This window comes from Staurois parvus, unplaced genomic scaffold, assembly GCF_062004578.1.
Source record: "Staurois parvus isolate SC_StPar_1 unplaced genomic scaffold, SC_StPar_1.0 ptg000432l, whole genome shotgun sequence".
Taxonomy (NCBI): Eukaryota; Metazoa; Chordata; class Amphibia; order Anura; family Ranidae; genus Staurois; species Staurois parvus.
In genome coordinates, this window is record NW_028318228.1 from 10,526,059 (window position 1) to 10,552,113 (window position 26,055).

At 37.8% G+C, this 26,055-nt stretch overlaps 1 protein-coding gene across 4 annotated transcripts in view; it reads right to left on the minus strand.

Moving 5' to 3' along the window:
• NTRK3 (neurotrophic receptor tyrosine kinase 3) overlaps window positions 1–26,055 on the minus strand; it is a 979,065-nt gene that overhangs the window by 632,885 nt on the left and 320,125 nt on the right. For all 4 annotated transcript variants that reach the window (XM_089687661.1, XM_089687660.1, XM_089687663.1 and 1 more), the window contains exon 4: window positions 16,768–16,839. In XM_089687661.1, coding sequence (XP_089543787.1) covers window positions 16,768–16,839 — 72 coding nt within the window. The remainder of the gene's footprint in view (window positions 1–16,767; window positions 16,840–26,055) is intronic.

Genomic DNA, 26,055 nt, shown 5'->3' on the forward strand with positions numbered 1-26,055 from the left:
GCAATAATAGACGCCCAGCAGCAACAACAGATCTCCCGGCAGCCAGCAACAATAGGCCTCTCTCTCAATGGTAGATCCCTCCCAGCAACAAATAAGTCCCCAACAACAACTTACCTACCAGGCAACAATAGAAACCCATGCAAAAATAGATACCCATCAGCGACAATAGATTTCCCAGTTGACAGCATCAATAGACCCCCCAGCACACCCCAGAATCCCTTGATATTACACACATTCAGTGCTGGAGGTGCCAGAACTGAGTTCCCCCATGTTTCCACTTAAAAAAAGCCCTGGCCATACCAAAGGTGATACAAAAGTGGTCATAACTTTTTTATTGACTTACATAGACATCATCCAAATTTCAAAAGTTGGTAAGAGTAACTCTTCCTCTATAGTAACTCTTCTTCTTTTTCACTGCAGGAAAATAATGGATTCCAAGCAGAAACAAACTGCACTCCTTGATGAAGGAGGGGCTTAGGCTGTCTGACATCTACAGAAGGCTACAGAATATTAGCTGAGATAACACCAATGACAAGAGTAATGTCTCATCATTGGTGACTCTTTTCAATGATGTCATCTCCATAAACATTTTGTAGCCTTCTGTGAATGTTGGACAGCCTGCATCCCTCCTTCATCCAGAACTTAAAAATGGAACGTTGCTTCTGCTTGGAATCTATTATTTACTTGCAATAGAAAAGAAGAAGAGCATATACTATAGAGGAAGAGTTATGCTACCAACATGTGAAGTTTGAATGACCTAGGTAAGTTAATAAAAAGTTATGTCCACATTTGGATTACTTTTGGTACAGCACTCATACGTACTGCAAGGTGCAAAGAACGAGCCCTGAGTAAGCTCAAGTTGGATTCAGAGCTTATACAGGACTGACTGTTTTTTCATCATCATGTGACATTGCTAAGCCAAGTATTTTAATCACTTCTGTTAAAAGTATGTTAGAAAAAGAAAGGTATGCATTCTATGGGTAAAGCCCAGGTTCCCTTTAAGATAAAAAATACGGTTGGTTTGTCTATACATATGTGTACATTAATAGCGGCTACATGTTGAACACTACATTTGGAATAATTTGATGTCAAGGGTGGCATTACTGATGCTGTTAAAAGGCTTAGCTCACTTTTTACATAAACTGGCCCATGCTGACAAGGGACCCCAGTATTTTAAAATTCACTATGCTATTTGTGAAAAAAAGATGTTTAATGCAAATGTCATATCTGCTGGCCTTTTCTGTCACCCATGAAGCCTGGATGAAATACTCTCAATGTTTACTTTCCTAGTTCTGGCTTATTTTTAATATCAATATTCCCATCACACATGTTCCTGGATAAGACTAAAGGAAAGCATGGCCACAGCAACAGCCAGCTGGAGACTGGAAGCATCACAGATCAATGCATATATCTGCCAGCACACCATAGATCTTTGAATAGCATCCATAGGTCCTGTGCACTGTTTCAAGGTCGCACAGGACCGCATAGTCAGGCATTCCTGATGAAGGGGACCTGTGTGACCCTGAAACATTGCACTCCTTTGCTGTGAAGCCATCACTTTGAATAAATCCTTTGGACTTTTTTTGAAGATCCATGGTGTGCTGGCTTATTTTCATGACATGGCAGATATTGGACATTGCAGGAGCTTGCGTGCTTTCTGATTTAAAAGCGTATTATGCACAGTGCTCTCTCCCACTGCAGCAATGACTCCCCAGTTACTCATCCCTTCCAAGATTCTCACACTGCTGTAGTTCCTTTCCATATCATACTCTCTGCTATGACAAGTTGGCCACCAAGCCTCTTTTTTTGAGGACAGCTAAAGAGATTATAATTTACATTGTCTTCTAAGTGGAAGGCTCAGCGGTTATTTTGTTGTAACCAATATCCTGGAAATAAGCCAGGATGTAGGAATGTAATCTTTGCTAATTAAGCTTTATTAGCTCACAGAAATGTGGTTCTACCATTAGGACTAGCTGGCTATACTCATCTCCAAGCTAATGGTTCCCAGGTTCCTCCCCTGCTTATGTTATAGATAAAAGTGGAATGCTCATGAGAAATGCACAGTATTCATACAGATTTTGTGATAGCAAGTGCTTTTTTTTGAGTGTTAGCTTCCAATAAATCAAGTTATTAGGAATGAGTCTAACCAACCTAAGTCCATGATTGCTCAAGCTGTACAAAGCCTTGCTTTCAATGTACAAGCGAAGGAATATTTAGCTGCCAGCCAAGAATTTGCTATTTTTCCATCAGTATTTTAAATGTTGTTGCATAACAAAATAGTTAAGAGATTGACATTTATTGATTTGTGTCTAAACATATTGATTTGTAAAATTCAATAAGAATAAATTCTACTTAATACAGCTAGGGCATGTGTTCCAGAATGCCTAGTGACTTATGCTCAAAAATGTGTGTTTTGCCATCTGGTAAATTTAGGGAGGGAACTCTTGTTTCATTGTTAACCTATTGTATGTTGTGTTGAGTATCTGTATCAGTTTCTTCAGTAGCAGATGGTACAGAAGGGAGACACTGGAATCCCAATTGAACACAACTATGAGGAAACAGACTGGAGAATAGGTCAGATATGGGATTACTCCTACTTATGACTCCATCTGTGCACATGTGCTTAGTAGACAGTAAATGATCAATGAGACATCCAGATAAAACACAAAATTGAACAATACGGTATATGCACCAATTTTGTAATTTGTGCTTTCATTGTTTGCATACTGTACCTTGAAATAGGCAGGAAATTTGGAGTTTAATTCATACTCTTTTAATAACTAACCTAAGTGATTAAATATACAAGCTTTGAAAACACATTGGCTTTCTTTGACTTCCATTACAGGTAGTCACATTGCTGGGCACATTAGATATAAGTACAATGCCTGATGAAGAAACTTATAGTGTTTTTCAAACTTGCATGCTTACTAACTTAAAGTGAACCAGTGTGTGCCCTTGCCTGCAAACTGCACATATTTATTTTTTCTTTACTCACTCACCATTCCATTCTGCTACCAAGGTTGAATTGAGGAAGATTGTGTTGCAACATGGAACTTACACAGAAAATTTCCTCCTTGCTTAATATGACAGCACTAGGTGCATAGTAGACATGTTTGGCTATTTCATTCCAAATTGAAATTTGGAAAAATTTGTGATATTTGGATATTTAGATGTATCTGATTCTCCGAATCACAACAGTAATGAATTTCAATAAATCTGAAATAAATTATAATGAAAACAACAAATTAATTCATAGCTTGGGCCTTTTGTGAATGTTTGAAGCATCTGAAGGTGAAAACATAATGGATGATCTGAATTGATTTGAATCCATTTGTTTTAATTCTAGTGAGAGTAGAGTGAATATTCTAATAAGATTCTTTTTGTATTAGGGTTGAGCTTAAGAGACCATTCATATCATTTGCATGTACGCAGCCCAACAAACAAAGTCAGTTGGGAATGAGGAAGCAAATTCAACTTAATGACATAACGAATATACCCAATCTTCTGAAATAACAAACAAAAAACAGAACTTCTAAAACTACAAACTGATTTGGAACAACAAATATATACTTTCCTGAAATAACATATGGTTATGAAAGCAAGTCATTCTAACATAACAAATATGATTAAACAAAATGATTTACCTAATGAATGAAACCGAAACAAAACAAAACAAAACAACATTTTCCATTGCACACATCTCTACTGCTAAACTATCAACCACCAAGCACCAGTAACCTCATGCCGGGTGTGAGTCCCATGCTTCCCAATACCAAGATGTATGAGGTATTTCTGTTCACTATAGCCTAATTCTAGACTTTTGCCCCCCCCCCCCCCCCAGTGCCCCCTCCTCATCCCCAATGGATGCCCCTCTGCAGTGTTTTTTTATACTTACCTTTTCCGGAATTCTTCAGGCAATTCATGGGTCCTGTTCCACTTTGGGTCTTTTTCCTGGTAATAGTCAGTCCTTGATGATACAGGGAGTGGCTGCTCTCCATATCTTGATAGTGGGATTGCAATATGTTAGGGTGACACTTAAACGGCAGGTTTATCACACCTTACACATACAGGGGACAGCACTGAAGAGGAGATGAGTACTGTGGCTAGAACTCAATATTTTTTTTCCTTGCAAAAAGAAAGTTTTTATAATTTAGAATTTATTCTTTATGATTTATAATTTTTCTTGTGTTTGTGTTATGGTATATATTGTGTTTTGACCTGTTACTAGCGCAGTCCTATTTATTCATTTTGTATGCATCTTTACAAAGGGTAGACTTTGCAGCTGGTTTATGGATTAATTTGGGTTTATATTATTATTTATCATATGTTGTTGTCTGGCGCTATCTATATTTATTCAGTCAAAAAGAAAATTGCTGCTGGTGGGGCTGATAAAGAAAAATGTTGCTTTTCCCTGCATATACAATATTATTTAGGTCAAAATAATTTATATTTTTAGAACAACCTTATGGGTCACAATGCAAGATAGTCCACCAGTTGGGGAGCCCTGGTCTATACCTTAGCTACATATAATTAACAGAAGTTAATCTTAGTCATGAGTGTAATATAGGTCCCTTTGTGCCTTGGTATGATGTCCAACAGTCTAATGATGTTGTCAAGTAACCTAAAAGCCTCTATGTTGTGTAGGTTTACATTGTTCCCAGTGGTAGATGCTCTACCACCTTTTTCTCAGAGGGCATAGTTAGCGGGCAGGTCTATGTGGTAATACAACATATCAATGTCTCAATGTCTGCATATGGCCCAATATATATATGCATATATACATATATATAATTAGACATTCATACATGTTTAGTACATATATGGGTAGCGAGCAGGTCTATGTGGTAATACGACCTATGGCAGTTTGGGCTTTCTTGGATTTCCTAGGCCAAGAAAGCCCAAGCCCATTTCCTAATCCAAAAGAAGTTGTTTCCCACCAATAACTGTTTGATCTAATAAGCTGAATAAGTTAATATTAGAAAAAAATCATTTATCAAATGTCCTTAAAATCATTAACTCTATCTTAAACAATTATCTTAGTGTTCAATTTAAAAGCAAAAATTCAGGCAAAGTTTTATTTGTGCTTGTAAAGTTTATGAACCTCTGAAATCCGATATCAAATTCAATTAAACGGCTGCTCGTATTCTTGAGGACATGTTTACAATGTTTAACTTGTAATGCTAAATGTTTAGTCTTTAGACTTCCAAAAATCAATACATGGCTGTACAAAGTAAAACATTATTTGGAACACAAGGATTAAAGAAATTACAAATAAGTCACAGAACAAATTGAAGAGGTGTTGTAAAGTCTAGCTCAAGGAAAAAAGATTTAAAGCATGGGACTGCATCCGTCAAGGTGTAATTAACCAACATTTACTTACTAGTAACACACAGTAACAACTTAACTCAATGAACTATTAAAAAATAGTAACTTTCACAAGTTTTACAGAATTGATCAGTGTGAAATATCCTGTTGATCTAAAGTGAAAAAGTTTCCTGAATGTAAATTAGTCCTGATAGAACAACTAAAAAACAATCACTGTCAGCTTACACAGAAAATAGGGATAGTTGTGGTGAGCAGACAACAACATGAACACCTCAATTCTGCATGCATTTTTAATTTAGTGGCTTTACTTTTTAACTTTTAACATTTCGAAGGGGGGTCCTACTTACATGTAAAAGGATGGTGCTGGGTAAAATGAAGTATGTTATCATAGTTACACACAACATGTTATAAAGCAAGGTTGTGTGGTAGTTTTATAAAATGGGACATTTTAACAAAAACTAGATTACAAAAAAAAAGAAAGTCCTTTAATCCTGTAAATTTGATGATAAGAGCTCAATCTACACATTTCTTTATTATTATATATGTTTATGAAAAACATTTTTAGAAAGCAATGTTTTAATCCTTCATTATTATTCTTTTCAGGAGCGTGTAGCAACCAGGCACTATAGAATTGTGTATAAGTCCTGGAGACAACTGAGTACCGGTAGGCCTGCTTGCCTTATGAGAAAGGGAGCTGCTATAGGTGAAGAACACAGAAGTCAGCTATAGTGTCTAAAAAAACGAGTAACTCTGGCGCACAGGAGTAAAGTAGCGTAAGGGTGAAAAGGATAAAGATTATAAAATGTATGAAGTAAAAGATGATAATGGCAATATTGGCATACAAGTACTTAAAACAGGGTATGTAAATGCATAGGTGTACAATAAGTCCTTATAAGAGTCTCTCAGGCGATTTTCCTGGAATCTTTCTAGCACAAAAAGAGAGCAGCCATCCTCAGAGCAAGCCAGCTCTGTATGCAGGGACAGAAAAGAGACAGGAGGTGCCAGTCTGAGTGTAGTAATTACACTGTATTTACTAGCAAAGGATTAAAAACTCTCACAAAGGAAGTAATAAAACAAGCTCATTTGTGTATATGAGAGATGACCATTCCTCAAAACGTCCTGCAGGAGCCACCGGTGGTTGGTGCAATAGCAAGTTATGATAAGCACAGTGTCCCTAGGCACTATACAGAACATCATGATAAATCCACCACGGGGCTATTGATGTGGGTCCTGGAACACATTCCCCCATTAACCTCAATGGCAGAGTGTTTTAACCGCCTCTGCCAATGTGAAACATACTGGATCTACACCTTAGACACCCTAGCCCCAGGAGGGCTTAATGAGAAGATTGAGATGCACACTATATTATAATTATCTGTCCATTCCTCCGATAATACCCTAATGTCTATCGTAGCAACGCATCTTCCATGCATAGATGTGCATATACTGACATGCGTATATAGTCATATGACTTTTCTCCCCCCCCCCTCTCTTTTCAGTGCCCCCGCATTCTTTATCCTGTTTCTTTTTGCTATTGACACTACGGTAGTTTTACATTCATTACCATTTTTATTATTGTTGCTAATAACAGTACGTGTACACCGTTATACACACATATATATATATACTTCATAATTTTCTGTTTTATGGTTCAGTGCTCTCTTTTTAATATCTTTATATCTTTTACATATTTTTTATAGCTTTGTGTTTTGAGATCATGTTCCACATTGATATGCGTTTTTTCTATTTTACTGTGTCTTTAACCATTTGCCGCCCACCCTATGGCCGAATGGCGGCCGGCAAATGTCATCAGCGTTCCGGGTGGACGCCATATGGCGTCCTCCCGCACATGCGCAGATTGCGCGCCTGCAGAGCCGCGCCTGCAGAGCCGCGCAGCGGCGCGATCTGTCACCGGCCGTATACCTCCGACACGGCCGATGACAGATCTGAGTATCGGCCCCCATTGCCGGTACCATATGACCTGCTGTGACTAATCACAGCAGGTCACATGACAGTTGTATACAATGGATGGCTTCATTCATGCCATCCATTGTATACTAGTGTCTAGCTGTGAATGGTCACAGCTAATCACATGCACATGTCATGTAATTAGCTGTGGCCAAATCACAGCTAAGCACAAAAAAAAAAAAAAAAAAAAAAAATCCTGAATGAATCGATGTCATTCAGGTAAATGCTTGCTTATAGCAAAGTAATTCTTTGCTATAAGCAAATTGTGTAAAAAAAAAAAAAAATACTGATCACTTCCCCAAAGTAGTACAATGTTACTATGGTAACATTGTACTACTTTGGTCATAGTGAAATATGAAAAAAAAATCTTAAAAAAAAATAAAATAAATTTAATAAAAAATAAAAGATAATAATAAAAAAAAAATATATATATATATATATATATTTTTTTTTTTTTTCATACTGTCACCAGTCAGTGTCCCTGATCACCGTCATGCCAGTTATATGATGACGCTGTACTGCACTGGTGACAGTATGTAAAAAAAAATAGTGAAACTAATTTTTTTAATTTTTTTCATTTTCCGAAAAATTATGACCAAAAAAATACAACTTCAAAAAACTCGCCATGCCTCTTATGAAGTACGTCGGACTGTCTACTTTGCAAAAAGGGAGTCATTTGAGGGATATCTGTACTGTTCTGACATTCTTGGACCTCAAGAAATTAGATTGGCTGTCAGTACTTCAGGATTGATCAATATTCAGATCTATACCATAGTTTGTGAACTCTGTAACTTTCCTACAAACTAAAAAATACATCTTAATTTGGGTTATTTTCACCAAAGACATGTAGCAGAATACATCTTGGCCTAAATGTATGAAGAACAATTATTTATTTGCAAACTTTTATAACAGAAACAAAGAAAAACATGTGTTTTTTTCAAAATGTTTGGTCTTTTTTTGTTAATTTAGCAAAAAATAAAAACCCCAGTGGTGATTAAATACCACCAAAAGAAAGCTCTAGTTGTGTGAAGAAAATGATAAAATTTTAGTTTGGGTAGAATGTTGTATGAAAATCAAAACACAGAAAATGCTGTACAATAGACCCTCAAAAACTATGTATAGTCCAAAACCCACAAGTCCAATCTTTAAATCAACTTCTTCTTGTGTTCAAAAATTCCTCCATTAATGTACTTCAAACAGAAAAAAATATTCACATAGTGCATTATCCTTTTATATGTATCCAAATAATAGTGACTTTATTAAAGTGAATACCCAATCACATAAATCAGTGAAAAAAGTGAACAAAATGAAAAAAATGAGAAAACTGTGAAGCCAAAAAAATTGAAGTGAAAAGCCACGTGAATGTGAATCACTCTTCAGTGCTTTCATCCAACCAGCACTGTGACACTTCTAAATAAAAGAATGCATACCCTTACCAATATTCAAAAAAAGAGAAGCTTTTTCATATATCTTTTCCCCAAGGGGAGGTGGGAGACAGTCCTCCTATTGATCTTTACTCCATATAGCCTTCATATCACCACCAAGATTCATCAGCCTTGAAGCTCCATATATCCAAAATATAAGCATACAGGAAACACAAATAGCATAATACCGCCAGAACCAATCTTAAAAGGTGACTTTAATTAAGGTGCTCACATTTTGACAATATAAAAACCGCTTTAAAAGTATTAAATGTTTAGCAGCAAACCAGGAAGTGTCCAAAGGAAAATCAGACGATCCACCCTCATCAAAAATGGCCGCCGGTCAACTTCCGGTTTCTCGTGTGCGCGTTGACGTCACCTCCCCCTTAAGAGGAGGTGACGTCAACGCGCACACGAGAAACCGGAAGTTGACCGGCGGCCATTTTTGATGAGGGTGGATCGTCTGATTTTCCTTTGGACACTTCCTGGTTTGCTGCTAAACATTTAATACTTTTAAAGCGGTTTTTATATTGTCAAAATGTGAGCACCTTAATTAAAGTCACCTTTTAAGATTGGTTCTGGCGGTATTATGCTATTTGTGTTTCCTGTATGCTTATATTTTGGATATATGGAGCTTCAAGGCTGATGAATCTTGGTGGTGATATGAAGGCTATATGGAGTAAAGATCAATAGGAGGACTGTCTCCCACCTCCCCTTGGGGAAAAGATATATGAAAAAGCTTCTCTTTTTTTGAATATTGGTAAGGGTATGCATTCTTTTATTTAGAAGTGTCACAGTGCTGGTTGGATGAAAGCACTGAAGAGTGATTCACATTCACGTGGCTTTTCACTTCAATTTTTTTGGCTTCACAGTTTTCTCATTTTTTTCATTTTGTTCACTTTTTTCACTGATTTATGTGATTGGGTATTCACTTTAATAAAGTCACTATTATTTGGATACACATAAAAGGATAATGCACTATGTGAATATTTTTTTCTGTTTGAGGTACATTAATGGAGGAATTTTTGAACACAAGAAGAAGTTGATTTAAAGATTGGACTTGTGGGTTTTGGACTATACATAGTTTTTGAGGGTCTATTGTACAGCATTTTCTGTGTTTTGATTTTTATACATCTTTGGGGGTGAAGGTGTTGGTGGTGCTGTGGGGAATTGTAATTAATTAATTTGGGAGAGTGTTTTTTTCATCTTAGAATGTTGTATGACTGCGCAATTGTCATTCAAAGTGTGAGAGCGCTGAAACCTGAAAACTGGCCTGGGCAGGAAGGTGTAAAATTGCCCGGTATTGAATTGGTTAAATCTCCACTGAGCATTGTTGTTCCACACCTGGCACTGTCCTCTATTTAAGCTGCTACTCCCCCAAGGTCCACCAGGCCAATAGAAGGAGCTAGAGGCTCCGAGCGCATAGCCTGACTTTCCCACGTCTGTGCTCCTCCCCACTAATGCTCTTCCTGTGATGTCACATCCTGCCGGAGTGTTCCATGCTGGTTACTAGGCTCCTTCCTGCACAAACACCACTGGATCGGCTCTACAACACCACCATTCTGAGGGATTGACCACTACAGTGTCTCTCACCTGCAGGACGTTTTGAGGAATGGTCATCTCTCATATACACAGATGAGCTTGTTTTATTACTTCCTTTGTGAGTGTTTTTAATCCGTTGCTATTAAATACAGTGTTATTACCAGGGGCGGACTGACAACTCATGGGGCCCCCAGGCAATAGGGGATCATGGGGCCCCTGTGTCCTTGCCCAAACTCAAAAAAGCCTATGAAACAGGTACCAGGGGCATCTCATGGGGCCCCCTACTGACCCCGGGCCCTCGGGCAGTGCCCGAGTTTCCAAATGGTCAGTCCGCCCCTGGTTATTACTACACTCAGACAGGCGCCTCCTGTCTCTTTTCTTCTGTCCCAGTGTGTAGTGTATGACCACCTGCATTCGGAGTAAGTGTGACATTTCTGTATAAAAAGGGATCCTGTGTTGCAACAAAGGTAATAGGGCTAGGGGGCAGCAAGGGGGATTTATCACTATATAGTCATATACAGTAGTTAGTCAGGTTGAAAAAAAAGTCCATCTAGTTCAACAAATATAGAAAATACAAACAAATAGAATCCTCCATATCCTCTACCCACACTAGAGGAAGGCAAAAAACCCCAATAAAGCATGGCCCAATTTGCTCCAGCAGGGTAAAACAAACTCCCTCTTGATCCCCCAAGAGGCAATTGGGTATTCCTGGAATCAACTATCTCTAGTGTTATTATCTTTAAATGCTAATTGCTCTTTCATGCTGATGGAGGATAGAGTTCAGTGGTGGAAGTAGCAGGAGAGACAAGTATTTACATTTCATTGTTTTTATTTTTTTATGGAGTATTCTTTGTATTTATTTATTTGTTTATTTATGCCTGTATTTATTTATTTGTACAGGGATGCATTGTGCAGATTATTTATACATGCTATGTCATTTGTTGGACCCAAAGTTGGTGTACTGATTCAACCACTGATCAGTAAACAGTAAACTGTAATACCTGAGTTAAATGTTGAAGTTTGAACAGCCATTAATGCACCTATAGAGTTAAAACATGTTTTTGCTGCATTTATGACAACTTTTTAGCATGTTTGTGTCACCTTAAATACTTTCAAGACACCTTCTCTGTGTTGGCTTTCTATTGTATGGATTCTTATACTATCATCTTGGCTAGTAGAGCTCCTTAAATGTATCTGAAATGTGCTATAAACAACTTTTATGCTTGCAGTGCATTTATATTGACATCAATGGAATCATTTGGGGAGTAGTAAAGCCAGCCAAACGGCACACGCTTTAGCGATTTTGTCACGCTGCAATGTAAAAGTCATGCCAACGCAACCATATGAACAACACTGCCTGCTGCAATGCACATAATTTGACAGAATTTTGTGGGGCTTCAAAAATGTTGATGAAATGTTTGCGTTTCTTTTACAAAGAATTTTATTGTAGAATAGATAACATCAGAGAATCAGTCAAAAACAGATGCACTGACCGACAGGAATAAAACATACAAGTTTTCTGATGAATAATACAGAGTATGTACCAGGGTGGATTTGATTTAAATCAAACTGATTTAAATCATGATTTAAATCACGATTTAAATCACTAGTCAGTAAGGCTTGATTTAAATCCTAGTTTTCTACATAAAGACTAATTCTTGCTGGAATAACTTTAATATGCAAGTAGATGAAGATTTTTAGAATAACAACTTTTCATATTAGTTTTTTTATCCCCAGTTTAATAGGTTAATCATTCATATTTGGACAACTTTTCTGTTGTACTTAGGAAGGAGAAAAATAATCATTACCTTAATAATAACAATTTAAATAGATTTATTCAACTGAAACAATAACATTCCAGCATATGTGATTTGCTTAAACAAACATCCATGTTTGTTAACTAATTTGGCTAAACAAAATATATATATTTTAAGAAACTTAGACTGTCAGCCCCTTCCTCCTCACACTTAGTTTCACTTTCTTCTTGTGCAGATCTATTCCACTCCAAACAATCAGAAAAATATTGTTTCTATTCTATTCACTGAACTTCTTGAAACTTAGCACTGAAGGGGTTGATTCTGTATTCATAGGTTTGTAGAAGTTAGGATGAAGGTCTTTTTCTTAACTCTGTTCATGTTATAACATTTTTGCTGTGAAGAAGAGGCATGTGATCTCCGCTGAGTCAAATTCAGTTTTGAGAACTGCAAAAGTAAACCAAGCATCTGTGATAATATCTTGTAGGCAGAGAAACTGCCCAATAATCTTACAAAAACCTCTGGAAGAGCCTGACATTGTGAATGGATTCATGGAATTTATTTACCAAAAAAATTAAACATATACAGCCTTATTCTACATAATTAAAAAACTAATCTTTATTTCATGATGGAATAACCCTTGGATGGTAATATATTTTCCTCAAAAAGCATTTTATTCAAAAAAATCCAATTTAAATCAAAAAAATCCGATTTAAATAAAAAATTCAGATTTTTTTGATTTTTTTAAAAAATCATTGATTTTTATCCACCCTGGTATGTACTGATGGAAAGACAAGAAAATAAACTTTGTACACAAGTGACGTACATAAAAAAGGAAAAACAATCTTTTGCAAAAATGGTAGACATTTAGAGACCAATGACATAATAAACTTAAAGAAAAAATTGTCACTATATCTGCATACAGAAGGCGGGGAAGATGGAATATGGAGCCTCGCTGAAGGCATATTGGTACTCTATACTCAGGGCTCCCGATGGAGTCCGGCATATGGATATAGTATTGATGGTACGGTATACAAGGAAAAAATCACAATCAGCACAAATATCGTAAGAACAGACTAATCAGAAGGAAAGAGAGGAACGAAGAGAAAGGAGACAAAGACAAAAAACATTAAAAAAAAAACAAAAACAAAGAAAAGGGTTCCAGGGGGACCGTGACGGAAAAAGAGAAATAAAAATAGTATGCAAATCTTATATCGACAAGAGGGACTGGTCAAATCTTGACAGTTGGGCTATATCAAGCCAGGGATGCCAGGTCTGCAGGAACTTTGTATGGGTGTCTAACAGTATAGCCATCAGCTTTTCAAAATGTTTGTGTTTCTTTGGTAAAGAGCTCTTTTTGAAAGCCAACTCAGAGTTCCCCAAGGTGCAAAACATCATCCTGCTTCTTCATTAGAGCCCCCGATGGTGGGGATGGATTTGCAGCAAGCTGGAACCAGGTTGTGACCTTCAGGTACCATCGCCAGTTGATATCAAGACCACTCTCATATGCAGAGTACAGATGGCAGGAGACAGAAGAGGATCAGGGAAATCTATTGAGGTCAGGACGGAGCATAGAAACAGGGAAGTTGCTCAGGCAACGCAGGTTGCACTGAGCATGTCTTATACATTAAAGCAGACTGGGAGGTGGGCCAGGAAGTGATAGAAAGGAAAAGGATATAGGGAAATGGATATAAATCCACAGAATAGCAGGCGACACTCATAGGTGAACACAGAAGCAAACAACACATGTGAAAGAAATCCCACGTCTAGCAGAACCACTGCAGCATGAAGAATTTCACAGGCAGGAAACTGCAGGCTAAACCATGACAGTCTGCTTTTGATGTTAGTGTAAACTTAGACTTAATTTCTAATTTTGGTAGGAGAAACAAAACTTCCTATATTGATTTTTTTCTCCAAATAATAACTGTAGCATGACATCATCACATAGACAGTCCTACAATAATTTTGCTTTATAACAAAGTAACTACAATATAGTCATGTCCAATTTAAACTGTTTAGGTGTCATAAATCTATCAATATCTCCTTGGCGTAGGAAGAACCCTTTTATGTAAACTTTGAATGATTGTCCATGAAAAAAGTGCTAGAAAAGTTAATGAAAAATTTATACTCTCTGGGATAGGAAAAAGGACCTGTTTGGTACCGTGAGATGATGAGATAATCATTATAGTTTTGATCATTTATTCAGGTGACAAAGCTGGACAACTTCAAGAGCGGAAATTAAACAAAAAGATATTCTGAACTGCACATTTAGAAAAGTGGAGGTTTTTCCCACCACAAGGGACACTGTAATTGGATATAGGTAAATGTTTCACACTTGAACATGATTTATGCACTCCATGGAAAATCAGAACTGAATCAAATAAAAGCATCAAACATTTAGATTCTGGTTCTCATCAGATTAAAGTCAAAGAATAATTACAATTGCAGTTCTGGCAACAAGAGACTATCTGTGCTCCAAGCAGGCCAGGATTCAAGTAGAGTTAATTGGACTGATTTAGTAAACGAGCCGAGATCATCTCTTAGTAAAGTGAATGTTCACTATGCAAAGTGAATTGTCATGGAGCTTGGTAAATATGTTGAGGATGTAATTCACTTTAGTCATCCAGTTATGTGGAAAAAATCCTGTTTGTTTTTCCTTGCTTATGATTATAAAGGAACATAGCTTTACTATATTTGTCAAACTCAGTTAAATGTACATGTTGCAAAGTGAATAAAGTGAGAATTCCAGGTTAACCCTTACTAGTCTTAAGAATGCTCCCTCCTATTATCTATGCCAGGGACCTCCAAACTTTCTAAACCAAGGGCCAGTTTATTGTCTTTTGGACTTTAGGGGAGCCGGACTGTGGCCAGTGGGAGTAGAACTTTTCCTGGCATCAATGGGAGTAAACATCACCACATTTGGCATTAGGGGGAAGAAGAGTGCATTATTGTTGGTGTCACTGGGAAGAATAGTGCCCCATTGTTGGTGTCAGTGGAAGAAATGGTGGCCCATTGTTGATGTCAGTTAGCAGAATAGTGTCCCATATCAGTGAGCAGAATAGTACCCCAAGAGCGAGACAAGGGGAAGCAAAAGGGCCGCATCCAGAACCTAGGCCACAGTTTGGAGACCACTGATCTAGGATGACTACCCTCTGTAAAAAAGATTTTTTTACATATCTATTTTAAGGCCACTCTTGTCTGGTCATGTGATCCAGCTCCCCTGTGTCAGCCAGCGGCATCTTCAAGGCAGAGGAGGCAACTCCAACAATGGATGGGCCATGGTAGCCTATGGGTGACATCACCATTCCCACAAATTCTGGCTATTGACATGAGCTCTCTCCCCTGCAGCAGTCACTGGCTGACAAGTGACCAGACCAGAGCAGGATGAAAATAGGTAATCATATAATTTCTTCATACACAGATTAATCAGCATAAGTGAAAAAAAAGCACACAGGCATTCTGATGTGTTTCAGAGATGTGTCCCCTTCCTCAGAGGGGAAGGTCCAGCTCTGAGGAAGGGGACACGTACCAAAAAAGCATCAGCAGGCCGACCTCACCACCAGTTGGACACTCTGCCATTAGATTGGGCCATCCCAGTGGTTTTATAGGTTTTATATGCACCTAATTTTGTGAGTATGTTTCTGTTTTTACAATTTTAAATAAACCTTAGATAATGCACTAAGTGTTTGCACCACCTGTGTGCTTCTTTTTCCAGTTTTGGTTGGATCTCCCAGTTTGAAGAGGGCTGCATCACCAAGATTGTACTCCAAGGCCATTAATACATCTAATTCCCTGGTTTCTTCCTGGTATTGACCCCTCTGAGGTGCTGGAGAGTTAGTTCTTCTAATCAGCATAAGTGTTAGGAGGGGAAGGGAGCATTTGTAAGAATAGTTAGGTTTAGTCTGGAATTCTACTTTAAGTTACCATTTCTCTTAGGAAATAAACCCATCTGAGGGCACAGTCTAATGACATCAGTCCATGCCATTCTTATTTCTTATGCATACTGGTCAAGTTTATCTACTTAAAAGTGACAGTGTCAGTACAGATTCATTTGTAAAGTATTAGACACTTGTGATTAAAAAGGTAATGTATTTAGCTTTCTTGTGGCTCTTTTGTTGAAACATTGCCTAATCAATGCTCACAGGCTTCAGCATTTACCAGCAAACTTCCAGTTGTGTAGAGTACCTGCTCCTTCATCACACATTAATGGCTTCTCCTGCTGGCTCCTCCTGCTGGCTCATATATAACTACAGGGCCTATAAGCTATCATGTGGATCCATTGCTTGCATTGGGGGAAACAGGTGTTCAATTCATCCCAGGATCGCACCTCGCATGCACCCCATGAGCCACACAGCAGATGACACATCAGTGTACCGGGCTGCTGCCGGTACCATATGATCGCTGTGACCAATCACTCACTCAGAATTTTGAAGTTTTAAATTGGTTTTTCTCTAAATATATTACGATCTGTACTCCTAGCTAGAACATTGACTAATAGTTACTTCTCCCTTTCTGCTCTGCAAATATCACCATGTCCTTATGAAAATTAGAGTAAGCACTATGGATATTAACAAAAACAAAAATCACTTTTATTTATTTGACAATAATTACCTGAGAGCAGATATCAGTTTGTTTACTTGGGATACATTACCGCATTGCTTTTATCACCCGTTATGAGCAAAATCTTACCTAACAAACATTTAGGCAGAAGCAATTCTTCAAAAGAGCAGATTAAAGCTACAAACTAGATCACTTACATGTGGTGCAAATGTGGATTCTTGGAAAACGCCCTCGGCTGTATGCTCTTGAGTCCAGAGTCCTTGATTGTTCTGTAAACAGAAGGAACTAAACTATTATTACTGCATTAACTTGTGTATATATATATATATATATCATGAACACTTTTTCAAAATTACATCTAGAAATTCACACATGTGTACATTATTTACCAAGCATTATTTTAGTTTAGTATTTGTCAGTTTGTCAGGCTTTACACTGCAGCTGTAAGTGAACAAGCATTACTAGAAATGATTGGATTCATATTGGAAAGTATGGTGGTGGCTTTATTCGTTTTCTTTTTTTAGGCTTTTTCCCCTTTATTTTCATTTCATGATCCAGCCTATAACACACTTCTTATCTTAGAAGATTCCTAGATAGAGGAACAACTGAGACACCTTTGGACAGCAGCACTGTCAGTCTGGCCATAGGGTAGTGTTAGATCTGCTAGTAGATTTAGAAGGACTTGACTAATAAATTAAAGTCAAACACCAGCTAATGTTTTTTAAGCAGTTACAGAATTTTTTGTTTCTTCTTTTAGGGATAAAGGTTTTACATGAATTAATAAAACCGAACAATTGTAAACACTCCTGTCAGTGGTAAATGGTTTGCCTCAGCCCTTTAACTGCCATTTTTGCTGGACAGCTTGATCTGTAAAAAGAGATTTAAAAAAAAGATTCACTGGCTGGGTCACCAGGTGGAAATAAAAGAAAAAAGCCTAAAAAAATGAATGCAGCCACCACATCTAAGAACTGATAAGTTGCAATATATTACATTTTTGTTTTTGGTTTAAACAGCATTAAATCTTGAACCGTTAGCACAAAACTTTTGCCAACGTTTGGATATCTATGGATTGGAAATAGAAGGTCTACACTATAAAATCACACTATTTCCCTCTCTTCCCTATGTGATACATTAGCCACACTTGGTTCCTTTTTGGGGATTACAAATTAAGCAATGTAAATCTATGGCAATTAATATCTCTTTGTCTCAGCCTGGGGTCCAATTTGCCCTTGAGTAAATAGAAATACTCTATATCTCCACAAATCTAATAAAGGTTTAACTATCCCAAAAATATCGCAATATTATGAGGCAGCACATATTTCCCCATTAGCTCTCTTACATGCAATATAAGATGCTCCAATATTGGTACTTCTGGACACAATAATATGTGATCCTGCAGCCATTTCATCCTTATTATGACTACCGTCTAATATGAGACCTTCAATTACTCAACCATGTTTACGCCATTCTCCCTAATGGACTCTATAAAATATTCTGCTGGCTTTATTTTCTCACACCTTCCCTGTTAAACTTAGTGAACTATCCCCTAATCTCACCTGGTATGAAAACAGCGAAAAGATTCCAGAGGTGGCTTCATAAGGGGTTTTGTGATGCCCACTCACTACTTAGTTATGATGGCCTTAAACCATTCACATATTTACAGGAGGCATATGCAGCCCCTAATGCAGAGCTTTACCAATACAAACAATTATGCCATTTTGTTTCCTCCCTTTTACAAAATACTGATAACCTTGGTGGTCTAACCCTTTTTGAAAATAAATGCAGAACCAACCCTCATACTCCAGGCCTTATTTATATAATACTAATTTCCATCAGAAACCAAATCCAAAATGCCAATATATGCTCCAATGAGAAGAGGAATTTAAGAAAACATAACCTGGTGAGGAATGGATGGAAATATGATCTTTCACTTCAAAATCCTTCTTTAATATCTTAGACATAGAAAATTCTTATAAAGTCCTATTCAGATGGTATCTTATACCTCTTTGCTACATACACATCTAATTATTCTACATTACACTTTCAAATTCGGTGGTCATGTCCTAAGGGCCAACAACTGTGGACCAAAGTATACGCTTATATATATATATATATATATATATATATACAGGTGAAACTTTTGAGACATTTGAATGGCCTTTTCCTGACAATCCTCTCCAGGCTGCGGTCATCCCTGCTGCTTGTGCACCTTTTTCTTCCACACTTTTCCCTTCCACATAACTTTCTATTAATGTGCTTTGATACAGCACTTTGGGAACATCCAACTTCTTTTGCAATTACCTTTTGAGGCTTTCCCTCCTTATGGAGGGTGTCAATGATGGTTTTCTGCACAACTGTCAGGTCAGCAGTCTTTCCCATGATTGTGATTCCTACTGAACCAGACTGAGAGACCATTTAAAGGCTCAGGAACCCTTTGCAGGTGTTATGGCTTAATTAGCTGATTAGAGTGGGACACTTTGAGTCAAGAATATTGCACCTTTTCACAATATTCTAATTTTCTGAGATTGTGGATTTGGGGTTTTCATGAGCTGTAAGCCATAATCACCACAATTATGACAAATCACGGCTTGAACTATCTTGCTTTGCATGTAATGAATCTATCTCATATATTAGTTTCACCTTTTAAGTTGCATTACTGAAATAAATGAACTTTTGCACAATATTCTAATTTTTCGAGTTTCACCTATATATATATATATATATATATATATATATATATAGATTCAATCTTAAGTTGCAACTGAAATAAAGACCTAACAGAAGCCTTACTTAATAAACCTCAATCTCCCTCGTATCCTATGTACCTCTACAAAATTAATGACCTTCAACACCACTAAACAAACGATTGCCCATTCATGGAAATTGCTTATGTTAAATTACAATGTTCTCTCTCGAATAAATGGCACCATGATAAATGAGAAGCTTACCATGATTGCCTCTGACAAATACGAAAATATGGTCACCTTGGATTTTTCACACTCAACTCTAACAGCACTTTCCATTTAACATAACAACTAGTATTCTCTGTTGAGGATGGAGAATATTCCTCTAACGCTTCCTCTCCCCTCCATTTCCCTTTCGTGTCTCTCTTTTTTTTTCTCTTCCTCTACAAAATTTCTACTCCATTCTTACATATTTTACAGTCCACCATACCCTGGAAATGTTATAGTATCAATGGAACTATGTTTGAGATTTATTCTTGGTTGTTACCCTTTTTTAAACTTATGTATGGTATGTGGGTTTAATATATGTATTTTTGGAAAATACTTTTTAACTTTGATGTACCATACATTCTTGTCAATAATAATCCTGAACAAATTTATTATAGGGTGTTGGTGGTCCCTTATGTTCTTGATTACGTTTCTTTTTTTCTTTGTTGTATTGAAACTTTAATAAAAATTAATTGAAACAAAACAGCATTAAACCTTTCAGTGTGGGAGGGAGTCCTTTCACTAGTTTAGCAGTTGTTTTTAGCTTTCTAAAAAAAGCTGCAGAATAACAGTTTTATTTTTGGATTTAGTAACACTTCAAGCAGTTTCATTAAAATGCATGTGCTGCATCTGAATTTTGCCAAAATTTGGGACAAATGTTACTGTAGATCTTGCTTTTGTGCTACAGGTCTCTTACATTTTTGGTGATAGTTCTGCCTCTACATAGAAGGAACCCTTCTGACTTCAAAACTAAAGTTATGTATGCACACAGCATAAAACCGAACTTCTTTTATCATAAGCTTTTTAATTATAAATACTTTGCTGATGTAATTAGTAGAACTGGTCATGTGATGTTTGTATTGCTGTACACAGTTGCTTTGAAAAAAACAACATGTTGATTTTCGCCTTCGGCATCATTGGCTGGTTTCCTCCAGGCCCTCACTGGTACGTCTGCTCAAAGCCGCTCCATGTGATATTTTCTGCCACAAGCTATTGTAAACATGATTTGTTTTCAAGCTGTAGTTATGTGAAATTATAGAAAGCTGGCCATTTCACAAAAACAGTTTTAACTAAATGTTGCAATCAGCTCTGATTGTTTTTTTTTCTTTTCTTTTTCTTTTTCCTGCACACATTTCTTGCAGACAGGAGGTGAAAAAGGCCATGTATCCCCCAATTGCCCGATTGATTCTGGCGGAACTTTGGAAGCTAACCTATTTTATCTGTAACATTGACAAAGTATCACTGCATTATGTTCTTAAGTGTAATAAATCACTAGCTCTCCATGGAGACTTGCTGGATACAGTAATTCTCTTCTGATCCCCTAAATTCTTCTATTGTATCGATTTATTACATAACTCTTCTGTTCATACATTTCAAAAGGATATTTTCTGCTCATAACAAGCCATTGGTAATTTAACTTACAAAACTGCAAATAATGCAATCCATTCATGGGGATTGTATTAATGGGGCTGTCAAACAATTGGTCTTTGGTAAAAGTTTTCCATGTGTATAGGACCATTATAATCCATGGAGGAATTATGAAATTCATCCAGGGTCCAGAAAGACAGGGGTGTAAACCTGTTTGCATGATAATGGAGGCTTCTCAGTTTACTGAGATCCCAGAAGGGCAACATAGTCCTATAACGATGGTTGCATTCATTTTTAAAATATAAAAAGTAGATTTTAAAAATAAATGTAAAACTGTAATATGTGCCATTATATTTTGTCCCTAAATATAAAGTATCATTGTGGTTCTTTTTTGAAAACTTGATAAAGGATCCTCAATGGTCCCAATAATGGCCTAACAGACTCAAGTTTTTACGATTAAGTTAAACAGAAACGTAACCCCTTATTAAAAATACTAAAATACAGCAGCTACAACTACTGTAGCTGCTAACTTTTATAAAATCATATTTTTACCAATCTATAGATTCCAGAGCTATCTTCCCAAAGCCGATACTTCCCATTGTTGAGAGTCCCAGGCAACTGGCTGTGACTGCCTGATGAACCACAGCCGGCTCCCCACTGCACATGTACAAGACTGAGTGGTCCAGTGATACTGGTCCTGCAAGCTCCTGGGACATGTGACATATCAGAGCAGGGGATGGGGGTGGGAAGAGCAACATTATCTTCGCCTAGGTGACGATTGAGGAAGTGAGAGTGGGTACTTGCTCCCCTCTTAAAACTCACAACTCACAAAGATACAGGATGAGGGGATGGATAGAATTAGCATTACTTCCTTTTTCTGAGCAAAATTCTGTTTTAATATATACTTGCCTAGGTGGATTCAGAATCGATTCAATGCTTCATCTGTCTCCTGCTGGCTCTGCAATGAGAACTGAGTGATCAAACACTCAGTTCTCCCCTTCACTCTGAGCAGAGAGTGATGTCTGTCAGTTACCAGCTCTCTGCTCTGCCCCTCCAGAGCTCACTGGAATGCCATGCTGGAAAGGGAGCATCTAGCTCAGTCTTTTAGCGACACAGCTGAGAGGCTGAGTCAGCTTTTGGTCCTGGGTGGATCCCGACCATATGGTTGGGACCTTTTCAGAGCCTGGACTAGCTCTGTGACATCAAGCCCACTGTTGGCTAAAATGGGTCACAGGAAGACAGAATGAACTGCACTCCTGTGCTCCATAGGAGAAGTATAATCAAAATAGTTTTGGCTATGCTTCTCTTTTCAGCATTAAAGTTCAAGATTAGGTCAAGGATTATATGTGTCAGGTGGGTCACTTGTTAAAGATTAGCCTGGTGGTTATGTTCATTTTTCCGGGGATAAGTGTGCAGGTCAGTTTTAGGATTAGGTTATGGTCAGCAGTCTGGGGCATAGAGGTACACCTGCCAATTTCTCCAACAAGTTATACCTCTCTAAGTCAAATGAAGTCTAATATTTTTAAATTAGAGACAAGAGGTTAGATGGGTCAGAGATTGTTTTAAGTTTTTTACATTTTTGCTAAACAAACAAAATAGGACCAAAAATTTGGGGAATAAAGCTTTTTCTTAGTTTCTGTTATAAAATTTTTCAAATAAGTAATTTTTATCCTTCACTAATCAGGCTGCACTGATAGGCTGCACTGATGGACACTGATAGGCATCACTGATGGGCACTGATAAGCGGCACTGATGGGCACTGATAGGCGGTACTGATGGGCACTATTAGGCACTGATGGGTACTAATAGATTGCACTGATGAGGAGGTACTAATAGGTGGCACTGATGGGCAGTGCCAGGCATCACTGATGGGAGGTGAAAGGCATCACTGATAGGCAGCACTGATGGGCACTGATAGACATCACTAATGGACACTGAAAGGCAGCATTTATGGGCACTGAAAGGCAGCACTTAGGGGCACTGATGGGGCTGCACTGATAATCAGAGAACTGATAATCAGTGTTTGATTATCAGTTTAGATGTCTCCTGAGGATTGACACTTATTGGCTGTCCTCTCCTCACGCACTGTCAGTATGAGGAGAGGACTGCCGATAACCAGCATTTCCTGTTTATATGTGATCAGCTAGGATTGGACACAGCTGATCACATAATAAAGAGCCTACATCATTGGCTCTTGATTGCGATCGGTGATCTGCTGTGTCGTAGGAAGCGTGCATACATGGCTAGAGTGGGAGTACATCATATGACATCCTCCCAGAACAAGAGAGCTCCCGACCGTCTGTCATTTGTCAATACGGCAGGCGGGAGATGGTTAAAGTGATTTTAAACCTTTATTTATTTAATTATTAAAAAAAAAAATGTTATACTTATAATACCTATTCTTTGTAATAGTTTTGCTCAGAGCAGCCCCAATCCTCCTCTTCTGGGTTCCCTCGCCAGCGCTCTTGGCTCCTTCCACTGCCAAGTACCCATCTAGCAAGCCACTTGCTGAGAAGAGTATTCATGTGGGCTCAATCCCGAGCCCCACTGTTATGTCCATAGACTCGTCATAGGAGATGATTGACAGCAACCATAGTTAATGGTTCCCACTGCTATCAATCTACTCTGTAAGGAGGAAGAGTGCAGAAAGAGCCACTCTTCTTGTGCACAGCACTGGGCTGCAATTGGGCTCAGATAAGTATCGGGGGTGGGGCTGGGGGGGGTCTTGGACACAGATGGTTTTTTACCTTAGTGCAGAGAATGCATTGAGGTAAAACAAAAACAAAAAAAAAACCTGTAAGCCTTCAGAACCATTTTAATTGTGCTTAAAACTTCCATATGCCCCTTCCTTTCCCTCTTCCCTTATATACTTATGCAAACACAGACCTCTAATGGAAACTGGTATGGCTTCTGACTCGTCTTGCCTTCTGAGAGTTAGCCAGCATTTTCTTGTTCTGGTAGCTGATTTCCCAATGATAATGATATTTAGCATAACTCAGCCCCTCACAAGCAAATCCCTTTTTCGAGGGAAAATTTGGTATGCAATTCCCAACCTGTTTGTGGGAAAATTATGCATTCCTGGATTCCTGGACAGATGGCCATGCTTATTGCATATCCACTTCAGCTCCAGGCCATTTCTGACACTTTTTGTTTACATGTTAAAATCAGTATTGTTTGCTAGAAAATGTCTTAGAACCCCCCAAAATTATATATTTTTTAAAGCAGAGGCCATAGAGAATAAATTGGTGGGTTTTGCATTTTTTTAATTAAAGGGATTTGCTTGTGAGGGGCTGAGTTATGCTAAATACAGGCAATGGGGAAACTGTCCAATCCTTGAGGAGATGAGCCAGATAATTGGGATGTCTCCATATGAGTCTAAGAGAGATATAGTATGTCTATATTAGGTTAGGTCTTGAAATCAGATACAGAGAGAAAATCTGAAGATCATCATAGGGGCCCCATGCTACACAGCTTGTAAATATTATTATATTATTATTATTATACAGTATTTATATAGCGACAAAAGGTATTCTCAGCGCTGTACATTATAGTGGGGGATGGGAAATATTGGACATCTCTTTGGCACTTTCATGTGTACATGCTTGTCTTATGTGTTGCCTGTCTTGCTGTTTGTTTAATAATGTTATGATTAGTCTATTCTATGATTCCTTTGTTTAAAGAGTTGTAAAGGCAGAAGGTGTTTACCTTCTTTGTGCTGCTCTCCCCATAGCCACCTCTAATACTCCCCTGAACCCCAGTGATGTGCAAGGGAGCCTAGACTATCCCTGGTTTCTCCCTCCTCATTGGCTGAGTCATTGGCTGCCACTGCTGTCAATCACAGCCAATGAACCAATGAAGAGAGAGCGAGGGGCAAGTGTTTTATGGGCACATAGACCAGGGCTTGGAAGCGAGCAGACACCAGTGCCCTTATAGCAATCAGCTTGCTTTTGGGGGCATTTATCAAAGGGAAGGAGTCAGGATTGCAGGTGGGGGACCGGAGAAGAAGAGGATCAGGGCTTCTCTGTGCCAAACCACTGCACAGAGAAGGTAAGTATGAAACTCATGACACATGTTAAATCTCAAAAATATAAAGTGCGGGTAATGGCCATTGAGACAAGGACACACCCACCAGCCTACATTTTTGAGCTATATAAAAATTTTAGTCACAGGCTCAGAACAATAGGTGAAGTGATTAGATCAACCTGCAAGTCAGGGAATTAACATTCTCATGTGGAGAGGTCCACAGTGGCGGCCTACACAATTCTCTTATGATATGTGCACTTTAAATTACTATTATCTTTATCAATTCACAACAACCTTCCCATTGGATTTCCTAGTTCCCTCAAGACTATATGCAATAAAAAATTTCAGTTGAAGTTCTCAAGTACCCAGGTGTTTGTTTATGACATATTAAGACAAGAAGCTTTCAGTATCAAATGAATCCCATAGGCAGGAGCACCTTGACTCAGGTTTCAAAGCCAATCTCTCAAATTTATATAAATACCATTAAAATTTGATTATATGTTACCCAAGCATTTCTAAAGAAGCGATCATTAATTATTAAAGTTGTTTTTTTTTTTTTGTTCCAATGATTGGCTTTTCTATCACTTACTGTTTTGTGATGCTTTCTCAGAGGTCAAGTCCATTGCTGCTGATCTTTCTCTTAATAGATTCAGCCACTTCTGCTTATGAATTTTGTATGAGCCTAATGTTCACTATTAATGTAAGAATGCATTTATTTTTTAAATAATTGCATCCACATAAAACAGCTCCCTATGTTAAAAATTAATCCTAGCTTTAAATCTTCTGCACTGTATTATACTGTCGAAGACACTAGTGAGCATCTTAAATGGTTACTATGTGCAGGGCAATTCTTACTATAAAGTTATCATCAGTCAGTGGTGTCAGGGTTAAGAGGAGCTGCACCAAGAAGAAAATCTTTATTTTTTTACTTTTATCTCAATATCTTTGAGTGTGTACAGGTAAATCCAGTAAAAGTGGTAAATCTGCTCACCCAACAAATTAAATTTAAAATATTAACAACAACTTACAAAGCATCTACAACTTGACCCCCAACTACATCACTAACTTATTCTCAAAATACCAACAAATACCAACCTAATCATTTTCTTTGTTCCTCCCAACACCTCCTGATCTCTAGCTCCC